Source organism: Teleopsis dalmanni, chromosome 2, assembly GCF_002237135.1.
Source record: "Teleopsis dalmanni isolate 2A chromosome 2, ASM223713v2, whole genome shotgun sequence".
Classification (NCBI taxonomy): Eukaryota; Metazoa; Arthropoda; class Insecta; order Diptera; family Diopsidae; genus Teleopsis; species Teleopsis dalmanni.
Genome location: NC_051847.1, coordinates 29,139,902 through 29,154,812, shown reverse-complemented (window position 1 = coordinate 29,154,812; position 14,911 = coordinate 29,139,902). Strand labels below are relative to the sequence as shown.

Genomic DNA, 14,911 nt, shown 5'->3' with positions numbered 1-14,911 from the left:
GTTTGGCAGGAATCTTTAGTCTAGTGTCTTTATTTAGGTGAAATCTGGAATCTGACACCAAGATGTTCTTTGATCAGCTTAGGAGACTTCACCTGTGGATAAAACAATAGAGGCTCGTAGTATACACTTATCCTAATAATTAAATATTATGAGTTTTTATTAGATAATAATATAATATAGTTATAGATATAAGATATTATAGCTATTAGATTTCTATTATTGGTAAGCTGAAATAAAAGCACCTTCGCCTATCGTATTCTGTTTAAAAAAAAAAATCTAACTAATTTTTGAAATTCTGTTGCTAATAAAAAGAAATAAATTTATCAAAGTTACTAACTATTACCTCCAAAAATTTTTTCAGAAAAACTCTTTCTTGATGATCCGACTTTGAAGGATGATATACCAATTTCCTATATGTCACATAAGGAACTTTATGAACATAGTGTAAAAAAAGCCACCATAATCGCACAAAAAATACGTCAAATACGTAATGACGGCGAAGATAGTGTCGACGTCTATAAGTATTTAAAGATCATATATATTAATTCATGAGTAATAATAAATTTTCTTCTTTTAAAGTGCTATACTTGGTGGTTCACTCGGCTCTGCTCTCATTAAGGAAGGTAACCCGATGACATTACATTTTGTGATGTTTGTACCGACAATCATGGGTCAAGGTATTCTTGTAATTATAAAATCAAATTCAGTCTCCTAATAACAATATATAATTCTCTACAGGAACCATGGACCAACAAATGGAATGGTTACCAAAAGCTTGGGATTGCTCCATAATTGGTACTTATGCACAAACTGAGTTGGGTCATGGCACCTTTTTGCGTGGCTTAGAGACACGTGCTGACTATGATGCTTCTACGCAAGAGTTTGTTTTGAATACTCCTACACTAACTGCCTACAAATGGTGGCCTGGTGGTTGTAAGTTTTATTAAATATTATAAATTTTACCTTAAACCTGTTTAATAGTATTTTACTTGCCTTAACTACAGTGGGTCACACAGCAAATTATGCAATTGTTGTTGCACAACTTTATACCAAAGGTGAATTTCGTGGTTTGGCTCCGTTCATAGTGCAATTACGCGACGAGGAGACGCATGAACCATTACCTGGTATTGATGTTGGCGAAATTGGTACCAAATTGGGTATGAAATCAGTTAATAATGGTTACTTGGGTCTGAAAAACTTGCGTATTCCACTTAAAAATATGCTTATGAAAAATCAACAGGTACCATATTTGTGTAGGATTATGAAATCAACACTAGATTTAAAACATAAAAACTTCTGATCTGCAGGTACTTCCTGATGGCACATATGTAGCACCTAAGAATACTGTTTTAACCTATGGCACTATGATGTTCGTGCGTTGTGCTCTTATACGTGATACAGCACAAAGCTTAGCGAAAGCTTCAACAATTGCCACACGCTATTCAGCCGTGCGTCGTCAAAGTCCAATAGATCCAAAGTAAATAGATTTTATTTGGCTTTAAGATTTATTTTTTAAACTTGAATTTATTCACAGTCTGCCTGAACCCCAAATAATGGATCATACCACACAACAATTAAAACTATTCCCACAGATAGCTAAAGCAATTGTTATTAAAACTACAGGCGACAATGTTTGGAATATGTATAGCAATGTGAGTGGTGAATTGGAACAGGGCATTCTTGAGCGATTGCCTGAAATGCATGCACTATCATGTTGCTTAAAGGCAATCTGCAGTGCTGATGCAGCTAGTGGTGTTGAGCTCTGTCGCTTGGCTTGTGGTGGACATGGGTATATGGATTGCTCCAACTTTCCTACCATTTATGGCATGGCTACAGCTGTGTGCACGTATGAAGGAGAAAATACTGTGATGTTATTGCAAACGGCACGCTATTTGGTTAAAGTCTACGCACAAGCTTTGAATGGCGAAAAATTGGTACCAACGGTTGCATATATTAGTGAAGCAGTAAAAGAAACAGAATTTGTCAACTTTGATGGTTCGCTACAAAGTATTGTTAAAGCCTTCGAATTTGTTGCTGCAAAGTGTGTATGATTAGGAATTAATTTATTGATTTATTTAAAATATATAATTATTTTTCAGTAAAATACGTATTGCCTATGAACGTATGGAAAAACTCCGTAAGCAAGGTTATGGACAAGAAGTAGCTGCGAATATGTGTGGCATTGAACTAACACAAGCAGCCGATGTATGTTTAATTATAATATATAAATTTGAATTATATTTCATTTACTAATAATAATTACAGTTGCACGGACGTGCTTTTTTAGCACTTTCTGCTTACACAGAATTACTAGCGATCGCACGTGGTGTCTCCAATGCAATGGGTGATGTTTTAAAAACTATTCTAGAATTGTATTTAATCGATGCTTGTTTAAATCGAGTTGGCGATTTTTTGAGAGTAAGTAATAGTTATACTTGTATTTTTAGTTAATTATTATTATTAAATGCAATAGTTGTAATAACTATTGCTATTAAAAAGTGTTAAATAGTATTAACAATGGATTATATTCTTGTAAGAATGGCCGAGTCTACGTCCTGGAGCCTATGCTTTAAATCTCTGTGAGTAAAATCAGCCTGTCCGTGTAATATGAACTGCCCTTGCACAATTGAGGTCATGTTATAGCCATATGCTAAATATGTATTTGTCATTTATAAGCACATCTATCCCTAATTTATTCCCAAATTCCACCTCTACTTTTCATAACTTTGTCCATCTGTTAAGGTGTCTTAACTTAGACATAAATTTTGGATCTATTGATTTATAGTTAAGTCTTATTGAAGTGACAACGTTTCTTTACCTTAATCCTAGTTAGCTTCAATTATCACACTTACATCCTATCACTTTTTGTCTGTTTTTTCTATCAATATTAAGAATAGATGCTGATCTAACCACTTTTGTCGTGGATGTAGCTTTGCGAATGAAGAGGAAATTATACTCCACCTCATGTATTACTGCACATTATTAGTTAGATTCAAAATTTTCCTGACCCCTTTCCTAACTAACAAAGCTGTCATGCTTTTGCATTTGGGATATATCCAATATCATTGACTTGTCAGATTGGTTCCCTTCTACTAAAATGGAAGAGTCGCACCTTTTCAAAAGAACGCTAGCTTTTTGAGATTTCTACCTTTAAAGAGTTTCTTCAGGCCTGATGTATAGAGTGTGTTTCATCCATAGTATGACAATGAATTATGATTCTTGAGTTTTGGTGCACGAGGTTGTTAAGCCAACCAAAATAATTTTTTTGAGGACAGATGTAATAAAGCTATTTTATATTATACTAAAATCGATTTTTTTATATACATTTCAGTTTATCAACTTCAGTGGAACTGAAATAGATAATTTGGAAATACGTTTGGAGAACTGTTTGAAACAATTACGACCGAATGCAGTTGCTTTGGTGGATGGTTTCGATCTACATGATCGTGTATTAGATTCAGCTTTGGGCGCTTCAGATGGTAATGTTTACGAACGTATATTTGAATGGGCGAAAAAGAGTCCCTTAAATACCGAATCTGTGAATAAATCATTCCATCAGCATTTGAAGCCATTTATGAAAGCTAATTTGTAAGAGAAAAGCAAATTTGTAAAAGAAAATCCAATGTCTTCAAAAGTATTCTACTTTCTCTATAAGAGATTCCTTACATTATTAGGCAAATATTTTTAAAATAACTTTTTGTAAATGAGCATATATGCAAATATTGTTATAGTTTTAAAACTTTAGTCCACTTACATATTCTTTGTAAATATTAACTAAACATTTGATATAAATAATTTTGTGTATAGAATAAATCTGTTTATATTTTATATATTAAATGCTTGAAGCATGTAGTATTGTTTTGTTACTTTTGTAAAAATGAGATTTTATAAATTTATTTAAATATTGGGAAATAATTTAGATAGTTAATAATATATTATATTGCATTTTGGTTGCTTGTTAATGTGTTTTTATTTTAATTGTAAAACAAAAATGTTTCTTTCCTGCATAGAAAAACATTTTTACTTTATAGAAAATACATTCTTACTTTATATAAATGATAGTTTTATTTTATTATATTATACAATAAATTTATATAAAATACAAGTTTTTTATTATACATGTCCCTGTTCTAGCTACATATTCTTCAAAATTTGGCCACTCAATAAGTATTAATTTAAAATTATTTTGGTAATTTTTATAAAGTACAGCTTTACGAAATGTATAAGTAATTAAATTTGGAAGTTTCAAACAAATTCTTATGGTTTGAAGAACTGAATTGTTATACTTAAAATAGACTTAATTTACTTATGTGTTTTAAAAACAACAAAATACAAAATAGTTTGAAACATTTTTTTGCAACTAATATTAAACCTGAGTTGGATTATGATTGTTTTAACGAAAAAATTTTCAAAAAAATACTTGCGGCGTTGGTCCTTTTTAACATTTTGAAATTATGTTTCGTATTCTTCATATTACTTAAATATCTATTTAAATTTATTTTAATTACTAATATTTTTTTAAGCAAATTGCGCACTTGTTAGTATGCTTGTTGTGGTAGTTTCGTTCTCTTCATCGCTAGCGTTTTGATTAAGTTTTTCAAAACCATTGTGTTTACTTCGATCTAAAAGTAAACCGCCCAATTTAAAACCTTCCGACTTTGCAGGGAAATCCCAAGCATGTCGTCGATTTTTCACACCGAATGGTAAACAACCTAAAAAATATTTCATTATTAGATATCACATAAATACACAATAAAGAAACATATAAATTGAGAGCACATATAAGCAGAAATTAAAATAAAAATATAAATTCATGCTTAAGAAAGTTGAAAATAAAAATAAACATTATACCTTGTGTTTTAAAATGAAAACTTTACTTGTACATCAATAATGTGCTAAAATAGAAAAATTAAATTAAAAAAAATTAAATCATTTGTTTCATAAATTTATTTCTTATTGATTGTATAAAAGCTGCGTTTTTGAGTTTATATATACATATAAAAATTTAAAAGTATTAAAGATTCATAAAATCAGTCAGTAAATATTAATTAAAATTAAAAATTTTGTAAAAAATATTTCGGATTTAATAGTTAAAATTCTTTTGATGCTGCCAGTTATATAAACAAAAACTTTATATCTAAGTTTTAAAATATTTTACACCTTATTAATTATATATTCAATATAAAATTTTTAGAAAAAATTCATAATAATAAAATATAATATTAAAACAATATATTCAGTTGCTAGTACAATACTGAAATTGTGATGTTATATATTATGTGATTTGAAGTTTTTTAATTTTCATTGTAATTACATATAAACTTATATTTATAAATTTTCATCACAAGCAGTTCAATTGGTTAGAACAAAGATACTAACTAATCAAATGCACAAAGTTTACAAAGGAGGAGAGAACTACTAAATCTTTAAAGATTTAAAGAAATTTACAAGCTCTTGCATAGATGGTAGAATTAAACAACAAATATTAGACTCACATAGCTGACAAAATACATTGAAATTATGATAGATTGAAATCTTTTTTATAAAAATATTTAAAATTAAACTAAAGTATACAAATACAAAAATAAAAAAAACTATCAATAAATAGCGTATTGACTTAACACATACAAATTACATAATTTTTTATACACACATATAAAATAAAACAATTTAAAATCTATTACACCATAAATCTATTACAAATAAATTGAAAAAAAAAACTTATTGAAACGGAAATAAAATATATATTACGGAACATTACATTTTAATAAAAGAACTAATAAAATTATAGATATGTTGTAAAAAAATTAAAAAAAATTATATAGTATTGTTTAGGGACAATCATCGCAAACATTTTGTGAGGACGCAACTAATTTACGATATACCAATTCACTTGGCTGTCCAACATTAAATTCTGGATTACCTCGTTTACGTCGGCGAGCAATTAGAAGTGCCAGCCCAAATGTGAATAAAGTAAATAGTAGCATTAGGCTCGCTACTAAAATTGCAGTACCGCTAGGATGTCTACCTGCTTTATTTGGCAATGTAGTGTTTTCATTTGTTGCGTTTGTGGTTTTAAATGCAGCTTTTGCAATTTCATATTCTGGCCCAACACCGGTTGTTGCTGTAGGTTTCTTAGACACAGACATTGAAGCTGTATTTGCAGCAGTTGTGTGTACAAATTTATGTATACGCGTTGGATTTAATTCCGCAACATAGATTTCGTTGCCATCTTTAGTGACTGCTACATCATGCGGATTTTCGAATTGTGAATTATTATATGGTCCAAATTTAGATACAACATCTTTTGTTTTCATATTCATTATATAGCCGCGTACTTCATTGTAGTGATTTGGATTCATACCCAATTCTGCAGTGGGTCCATTAACAATAACTAATTGGCCACCTTTAAGATATATTGATTGTTTTTAATAATATTTAACTACATATGTTTTTTATATATATATTTACCATTAGCTGGTGTATAATCCATACTAAATAGACGATCACCAATAATTTGATTATGATATTGTGAGTGAAATGTTCCATTTACCCAAAAGAAACACTGTACACGACCGTTTTCTCTATCAGCAGTACAGATTAGTTCTTGTTCTGGCACTAATGTGAGCGCATGTGGTATTGCAAAAAAGTTCTTAGGAGCGAACTCATACGAATCACCTTTGGAATGAGTTTATATATTAATTGTTTTGTATTAGTGCACTTACAAAAAATATTACCTGCAAACGAATTTTGACCCCATTTATTTATCATTTCACCATTTGGCGCATATTTAAGTATGCGTGCGTTACAATAACCATCCGCAACAAAGAAATCACCATTTTCTAATACAGCAACTGAGGTGGGTTTGCAAAATTTCGAATTACCATTACCGGGTGTAAAAGCTGTTCCTAAAATCATTAAGGGTTTATCATTTGAACCGGCTGGTCCAAATTTAAAAACTTGATGTAATGCTACATCAGTTACCCAAACGTTATTCTCATGATCAACTGTTAGTCCATGTGGCATATAAAATCTATAACAAAGGTAGAATGTAAATGAATTATATTTATATAGTTTAATATAGAGTGTAATAGCTTACAATTTCCGTCCCCATTCATAGACTAATTTTCCACTTTGTCTATCAAATGCTAAAACAGTGCTATTTATTATAGGGCCTTTACGCTTTTGTTGAAATATATTTGCATTGTCGAAAGTGTCCTGATCCCAAACACGATCGACTCGGTGGAATATAACTACGTTACCTTCCTTATCAAAACTTACAGCAGTTACAGAACCAAGATGTATATTTGTTTCAGGCCAGGAACTTTGGTGTACATAAGCTGAAAATTATGTTATAGTAATACTTTAAAGAAAGTTAGTTTAATTGTTCTTACAAGTGTTTAGTTTTGCAATTTCTTCTTTTACGTTTATCTTCTCTGATTTAAGCTTTAAGGCTTGCGGCCAAGTCACATCGGCACTACTCCCCTGCATAATTTGTTGAAAGCGTTTATTTACATTACGTGTTTCCTCATCTGGAGCAAGTGGAAGATATCTTTGCGGACTAGGATGCTAAAATATAAATATTTATAAAAAAGAAGTCAATCCATATAAACTATACATAGATTATTAAGAGAAATGCAATTATTATTTAGTTAATACTATATAAGATAGAAAATATTATGGTTCCAAGAACGACCGTCAATTTCGACTATCAAGTGTCGTTCAACAGTCTCTAAAGGGATTTTGCAAGCAGATCTCAGCGGGTTACTAAAACAGCACCAACAGATGTTATATACCATAAGAACTTCCAAAAATCGGCAGGGTCTACGCCTCGGAATCACTCTTCGAGTTCGACCACGAAATGTCGTTTAACACAACAATAACAACAATAGAAGATCTCATATACCATAAGATCTTCCAAGAACGGCAGGGTCTACGTCTCGACGTCATCCGTTGAGCTCGACGACGAAGTACCGTTTAAAACTTCTTTGAATAATTTTAAACGGAGGAGGAGTGCCGTTCAAAGTGGACTATACACGCAGGTCTTTGTGGGCTACAACAACAACAACCATTAGAACAACATATATATTTGAATAGATTGCATTGCATTGTTCAGAGCAAACTAAATTCAGCATTTGATTAAAGCGAATAAAACTTTGTTTATAGACTTTTTATTAAAGTACACTTAACTTTTGTTAAAAAATAATGGAATCAGTTGAATATAAATTGTTACATCTATCAAAAAATCAAATATGTGGTGATTTTCGAGGTATTTAATTAAAAAATGTTTACTAGTCTTAATTTCGATTTATTTATATAATATCAAAACAAAATTAATTTATTATTTTTAACCTAGATGTGTGTTAGCGGAGGGGAGCTACCGTTTGGATATTAGTTATACATCGTAAGAACAGACATTTTTAGTATGCATATTCATTAAGTCATTAATTTTATAAAACATATGTGTAACAAAAGTATGCAGCTTTAGCCAAGCCAAAGCAAACATATTTTTTTTGTTTATTTTGTCATCAGTTAATACACCTGTTACATTAAGACAATTATTACACCCACTCATTCAAATATGTATACTTAATAAATTTACTGCCGCTCAATGACGTCTGCGTATCAAACATTTATTTAGAGAATAATTTTGTTTGAATACGTCACAATATATAATCAATACATACAAATTTAATTCAACATTTTCAGTGTTTGTAGAATTAGCGTAAGCCAAAAACAGAACATATGGAAGAATTATTCGAGAAATATACTTTTATTTAGTGCACATAATTAGATGCTTGTATATATGGTTAAATTCTGTTTAAAAAGAAATAGACGATGTTTACCTCATTTGTCCTGGCAGTTATAATACAAAAAACACTAAACAGGAACCAGGTATATCCAGCCAACATATTTTTAACAGTTTAAGTACAAATTGCTCTATATTTTCTTAACAAAAATAGCTACTGCTATATTATCAATTGAATTAGACACTTCACCAAACAAACTTTTCTGCATCAAACATCAGCCAATTCGTGGCATAACAAAAATGTCAGCTGGCATGATGGCGTTGCCAGCTATAAAGATGAAACTAATAGTGCTACCAGGTGTTGAACATTTTTATGCAGTAATAGAAAAAAATAATGAACTAAATATGATGCTTCACAATTAAGCATCATTGTATACCATTTTGTAAATATTAGTGAAAAAAGCATGTATGTTTGCATTTTTACAATGCTAGATCGTTGCTATAAAGATATCAATATATTTTAAAATTTTATACAGCATATATTAACATATTATGTATGAATGGTAGACAATCATCCACGGTACAATAAATGTTTTAGAACGTGTTCCGCTTATGTTACTTTATATTATGTTAAAATTTAGATTTAACGAACTTCCATAGTATAGTTTTATAAGGATTTTGTGTATAAAATGACTCATATTGCTGCATATACATCGAGTTAGGTACAACAATCTAAACATAGCATTACCTTGGTTGTATTATATTTCCTAAATAAATATGTTAATAAAGTATAAAATTAATTTATATACATATATTTTTATTTGCAGCTGGTGTATAATTGAAGGGGTTAGTATACACCACATATATGAGAAATGCTGTATGATGGCGCTGAACTGTAAAAAAACCCTAAAACATTAGTTACTTTATCTATTTGTAAATGTGTATTAATCAATTGATAAGTTCGACAAATGTTAACATAAGAAAAAGAACAATAAGTCAAATATTCAAAAACTTGTATTGATGGGTCTTCCGAAAACGTAATTTGCTGATGTATTTCAAAATTTCTAAATTGCTTCCTATTTTGATTTTTTTTGGATAATCAAATAATCACTGAAACTTAAAAAAAATTGTTTGTGATTTTGAAAATTTATAAAACCTGTCTTGCGAATGATCTTTACATTTGCTAGTTTGCAAATTGTTTTTGGCTCATGAATGCGGCTATAGAGATATTGACATATTGACATTTAAGTGTACTGTTGAAGTTGTGAGTTGCTTTATTTACTTTTACGTTATAATTTTGATTTTTTGTGATAATAGCTAATTTGTCTTTCGCTTACTTGGGAATATTTAATAACTACTAATGTATTTATAAAATATTTTTTTAAATTTATTTCCTAATTATTGTTTACATATACGAACTAAGCCATACCATGTGGTTTTCGTAGTGCAAAATTTTGTTACTGTATTTTTATTATTAGTTTTATATATTATTTATTTTAAAAATGTGTTAAGGGAAAAACCCTTTTGTTGCATCATCTAAAACCAACGAAAAGAGAGATAAATAATATTTACACAATAACAATTTATAAAATATTAAATAATAGAACAAAAAAAAATTGGTCATAATACCTTTTTTTTATTAATTGATAATCATATATAAAAAATTTAGTTTTACATTTCAATAATGTTATTACGTTATATAACGTTAGAATTAATGAACTAAAAGGGAGTTTTGAACGTAGAAGTTATTCAATATTCATCAGTCGAGCACTTTTTGACAATATATACATACCATAAATATCTAGATAAGTTAATACAAAATGTCAGTAAACGTCAAGGAAAAATACAGCCGCTGTATACAATTGTCAAATAAAAGCCTTTGCAATTTTATTCTTGTACTTGTACTGCATTAGTTTTTGTAATTACCTGTTGTGACAAATATTTTGTGTGCAAATAGTTTTTAAAAGTAAGAAATGGATTCTACTGGTATAAATTTACATCCTAATTGGCGTGCACTAGCAACAATTCATATTCCTTTAAAACGATTTATACAGGAAGGTAAACAATATAACGAAAATAACTTGACTTCAGACACCCCACAGAAATATAATATTGAACATAATTTTGATGGCGAAGAAGTTAAACAATTTTACGAGAAAACAGTTAACTATAGTAAGCAACAGTTAAGAGATCAGCAGAAGACTGGCGTTAACAACTCTAATCCTAATGGAAGTAAAAAAGAATGTGTTGAGCGCAAAGTGTCATTCGAGCAAAGTAAATTTTTTCGGTATGCAGTCTCAAATAACATCGAGGAGCTTGGTAAAATCGATTTCACCACTGGAAACATCAATTCTTGTGATATTTATGGTTGGACTGCATTAATGATGTCTGCCTGTGAAGGTGCAATTGATGCAGTAAAATTACTCTTAAAACTCGGTGCAGACGTTAACATTAAAGACAGGTCCGGCTTGAAAGCAATAGATTTAGCAACCAAAAAAGGTTATACCAAAATTGTTACACTAATAAAAGAATTCAACCAGCAAGAAACAGTTGAAATTGATTTAGAGGAAGCTTCACCAGAGTTAAGAAAGGAAGAACCATTCTTTTGTGGTGTATGTAGAAAACAATTTACTGATACTAGTCTTCGCGAACATCAAACATCAACTGTACATCAATTCAATACAAAGTCTGAATTACCAATTAATAAACTTCAGAAGTTTAACATTCCTCCTAAGAATAGAGGTCTGCAACTAATGGTTAAACAGGGCTGGGACAAAGAAAGCGGTTTGGGACCAACACAAAGTGGTAGATTATATCCTATTAAGACTGTTTTGCGCAAACAAAGAACAGGATTGGGTATAAAGCAAGATGTACCACGTGTAACACATTTTGGCGCTTTTGATCTAAATGCTGTTAAACATAAACCTATGTTCTCTACTAAGAAAAGTCACACAAAGAACGATATGAAGCGGGAAAAACAAAGAGAATGGAAGAAAGAAAGACGTTTGCGTCATGAATTGAGCTAGTGCACACAATAGGCTTTGAATCAAAATTTTTATTTAACGTTTTTTGGTATTTAGATTTGATTTAAAAATGAATAATAGAGATAAAGACAAGATAGATGAAATATTCAAAGCATGCGAAAAAGCTGCTGATGATGTTTTAACACAAAAGGGACAAATTATTGCATTGAGCAAAAAGGAGGAGGATGTGCGTGTAGCAATACGTGAAATAACAAAGAGTACAGATAAAAAAGTTTGGATCACAATTGGCAGTATGTTGGTGAAAATTCAGCGGGAAAAAGCTCTAGAATTGCTAAAAAAAGGTATTAATTTAATTAGAAATCAAGCTAAAAACGAGCAAATTGAGTGGAAGACATATTTATGTTAAGCATATTTTTACTCAAACTACTCTTAACTACAATATTTTATATTATAATGTATGTATTTAATTCTAAAAAAATTTTTTTTTATTTAGATAAACAAGAAATTCAGAAAAATATTTCAATACTGAGGTCAGAGCAAAAGGTATCCGTAAATGAATTGCGGGACTACGAGTTTTTGAAGGAATATCCCGGTAGTAATATAAGACCAATGGATTCAAGAACAATGTCCACTTTAAAAAATCAACTGCACTTGTAATATAATAATAATAATACAATATTTTATAATATAACAATAATAATACAATATATTATAATATACAATATAATAAAATTAAAATATGTTATTGATAAAAATAAAAATATAAAGTATTATAATTTTTAGATATAGCAATATTTTGTTACTTTGATATTGTTATTAAATGTCGACAATAACAAGTACCTTTAGATAAGTTGCATGATAAAAAAATGTTTATTATATTATTGCAGAATGATTTCGAATAAATGATAACAAAAATTTGTAAAATTTTGTAGTTAATCTTTTAAAAATAAAACTAATTTATAAACTTAATAGATTCACAATGGCGAAATCTTTAGTCTAGTAGTATCTCCTATATTGATCCTTTTAATGATTGATATATTAATGTGAAACAGGTAAATGTTAAAGCGATGGGTTGCTAGTGTGAATAGTAACCTTGTTGTGAAGGATGAATGTTAATTAGTCGTCTGAATAGATATATGGCGCTAAGGCGTAGACCTAGCCGCTCTTGAATTCTGCCCTGAAATTACTTGGCAGAATGCACTGTGACAAATGGTCCCATTTTGAAAAATTTTCTTTGAAATGTTTTTGTAGCTATGGTAGCTATTGGTTTTGGATCGACGTTAATTTGATATTTTATATAAAAGATCGTGTGCTTAGATACATCTACAGAAAGTTACAACCAACTCATAATTATTAGCGAACGGAACAGTTATTGTATTTGGAGTCGTATATTATTTCTGTCTTGTCACCGATTTAATAGTTTTTAAAATATTTTAATATGTAGGTGTATAGGTATTACTATTTTCATCATAAAATTGTTTCATTTAGTAACATTCCATTAAATGTTTATACCACATTTGTTTATAATAATTATTAGCTGTTAAACTTATATTGTGTTTACATTTAGATTTATCATATCTGTTTAGTATATTTTTATATGGATTTTGCACAAAAAATGACATAATAGGTCTGTTCCGCGAGTTACTCGTAGTAACATTGGGTACCACTGTATATACACAAGTGCGTTCCACCAGCAAATTTTCTTGTTTTTTCGTGTAAATTTTACTTGAGTTTTCCACGAGTAGCTCGTGGAACAGACCTGTTAATGCATATTTGTCGTGTTAAGTGCAGTAGTCTAAACATAGTATTCAATTTGATTTACTTGATCATTAGAAAATCATCCCATCTTACACCATTACAGAACAAAAGAAAACTAACAAATTGATCTGCTGCAAAAAGTTTTTGATAGAAAATATAAATGCTTATTTTTTTAATCATTTCATTTATTTCTTCGAAAGTAACGTTATAGTTATATTTACTTATTTATTTGTGAGTTAACATTAAAATATACTGCCAGGTCCTTCGGTCTGATAATAGTTATATATATGAAATTAATAATATAAATTAATAATATAATTGCCACCTATTAATAATTAAATCGAAATGAATAATGTGGTGCGATCAGTTTTTACTTCAGTTCAAATAATTTGAATTCATGTTTATAGAATAACTATCGATATTTTTTATTTATATCGAAAAAAAAATTGTTCTCAATAAAGAGCTTTGGCCACTATTAAAAAGCTAAAGTTCTCTCACTACCACATTAATAGTAGTTTTGCACAAGTATGAGAATCACATTTTCTTGGTGCTCTTGCGTATTTCTTGTTTGCCATTTTTATTCGTTACATTCGTATTGACGTTCTGCGACTTGTCGTCATCAAATTCTTCTGTCCCGGAAAAAAGTCAATTTTTTCTTTTGTTTAATTCTTTTTAATTAAATAACACTACAATTTGTAATCAATTATTTGAAAACTATTAAACTCAAATACATTTGTATGGTGGTCAAAAGCAGAGTGCGTTTTAAATTTTAAAAAATTTGGTTATATGAACATTTATATGCATTACAGTGCAGTTTGTTGTGTTTGCAATTGTTTAATATATGTATATAAAAAAAAATTGATTACGTTTTCGATATATCTAAAATAATATTAATTTTAATAATTTATGCATTATAAAAATATATATATTTATTGTGTTATGTATTATATATAATAAATAAAAATCATTAAACAACGAATTGTGTATAGAGTAATAGAAAATGTGCGCTTACGTTGGTTTATGTGTGGTGAATTTGTGAACGTGAATAAAGTAAATTAATTTGACTTTTGTGTTTTTATTACAAATTATATATATATATAAATATATGTACATGAACAGTAATAATATATTTGATTCTTTGAAAGAGTAAATAGTAATGAAAGAAGAAAAATTAACTTTTTAAATTATATATAATAAATAAGGAAAAGTTTATGAATAAATTTTCCCACAACAAAACAAGTGCTTTTTCACCACATCATAAACGCAAATACTATAAAATGTGTGAGCTTGCAAAAGCAATTTCGCCCTTGTAACTCTCCTCTGTTCTGTCAAAACACGAAACGTAAACTTTTTTCAAGTTCATAATTTTACTCTCTATTGCAAAATTTAACAACGAATCTTGGCGCTGAATTTATAAAAT

General features: G+C 29.2%; 4 protein-coding genes across 5 annotated transcripts in view; 3 read left to right on the top strand and 1 right to left on the bottom strand.

Annotated features, from left to right (window-relative positions):
* LOC119674199 (probable peroxisomal acyl-coenzyme A oxidase 1) overlaps positions 1-3,738 on the top strand; it is a 4,529-nt gene extending 791 nt beyond the window's left edge. The window contains exons 2-10 of the mRNA XM_038085326.1: positions 362-521; positions 580-677; positions 739-933; positions 1,005-1,240; positions 1,308-1,477; positions 1,535-2,041; positions 2,100-2,205; positions 2,266-2,418; positions 3,332-3,738. Coding sequence (XP_037941254.1) covers positions 362-521; positions 580-677; positions 739-933; positions 1,005-1,240; positions 1,308-1,477; positions 1,535-2,041; positions 2,100-2,205; positions 2,266-2,418; positions 3,332-3,592 — 1,886 coding nt within the window. The 3' untranslated portion in view covers positions 3,593-3,738. The remainder of the gene's footprint in view (positions 1-361; positions 522-579; positions 678-738; positions 934-1,004; positions 1,241-1,307; positions 1,478-1,534; positions 2,042-2,099; positions 2,206-2,265; positions 2,419-3,331) is intronic.
* Positions 3,739-4,366: 628 nt separating this feature from the next.
* LOC119678536 (peptidyl-alpha-hydroxyglycine alpha-amidating lyase 1) lies at positions 4,367-9,064 on the bottom strand. Of its 2 annotated transcripts, XM_038090406.1 has the most exons (8): positions 8,847-9,062; positions 7,395-7,569; positions 7,100-7,340; positions 6,738-7,033; positions 6,472-6,678; positions 5,924-6,406; positions 4,852-4,895; positions 4,627-4,712 (listed from the first exon to the last, which is right to left on the bottom strand). In XM_038090406.1, the coding sequence occupies exons 1-7, from the start codon at positions 8,910-8,912 to the stop codon at positions 4,885-4,887; spliced, it is 1,479 nt and encodes a 492-aa protein (XP_037946334.1). In that variant the 5' UTR covers positions 8,913-9,062; the 3' UTR covers positions 4,627-4,712; positions 4,852-4,884. The 2 variants fall into 2 exon arrangements, with proteins under 2 accessions (XP_037946333.1, XP_037946334.1); XM_038090405.1 differs by lacking the exon at positions 4,852-4,895 and having other exon boundaries at positions 4,367-4,712; positions 8,847-9,064.
* A 1,373-nt stretch (positions 9,065-10,437) lies between these two features.
* Positions 10,438-12,428, top strand: LOC119678539. Its single transcript, XM_038090408.1, has 3 exons — positions 10,438-10,715; positions 11,830-12,074; positions 12,227-12,428. Exons 2-3 carry the CDS (start codon positions 11,843-11,845, stop codon positions 12,388-12,390), a joined length of 396 nt encoding a protein of 131 aa, XP_037946336.1. The 5' UTR covers positions 10,438-10,715; positions 11,830-11,842; the 3' UTR covers positions 12,391-12,428.
* On the top strand, positions 10,699-11,830 carry LOC119678538 (G patch domain and ankyrin repeat-containing protein 1 homolog). The gene has a single exon (XM_038090407.1). It carries the CDS (start codon positions 10,723-10,725, stop codon positions 11,773-11,775), a length of 1,053 nt encoding a protein of 350 aa, XP_037946335.1. The 5' UTR covers positions 10,699-10,722; the 3' UTR covers positions 11,776-11,830.
* Positions 12,429-14,911: the final 2,483 nt, after the last annotated feature.

Bases quoted from the DNA above. Each gene is read 5' to 3' on its own strand.
- LOC119678538 (XM_038090407.1), top strand. From the start codon at position 10,723: ATGGATTCTACTGGTATAAATTTACATCCTAATTGGCGTGCACTAGCA.
- LOC119678536 (XM_038090405.1), bottom strand. From the start codon at position 8,912: ATGTTGGCTGGATATACCTGGTTCCTGTTTAGTGTTTTTTGTATTATA. The intron at 7,034-7,099 runs GTAAGCTATTAC...CCTTTGTTATAG, and splicing joins TATGAATGGGGACGGAAATT to ATTTTATATGCCACATGGAC. The intron at 4,713-5,923 runs GTAATCCAGAAT...AATATTTTTTAG, and splicing joins TGCTCGCCGACGTAAACGAG to GTTGTTTACCATTCGGTGTG.
- LOC119678539 (XM_038090408.1), top strand. From the start codon at position 11,843: ATGAATAATAGAGATAAAGACAAGATAGATGAAATATTCAAAGCATGC. The intron at 12,075-12,226 runs GTATTAATTTAA...TTTTTTATTTAG, and splicing joins TCTAGAATTGCTAAAAAAAG to ATAAACAAGAAATTCAGAAA.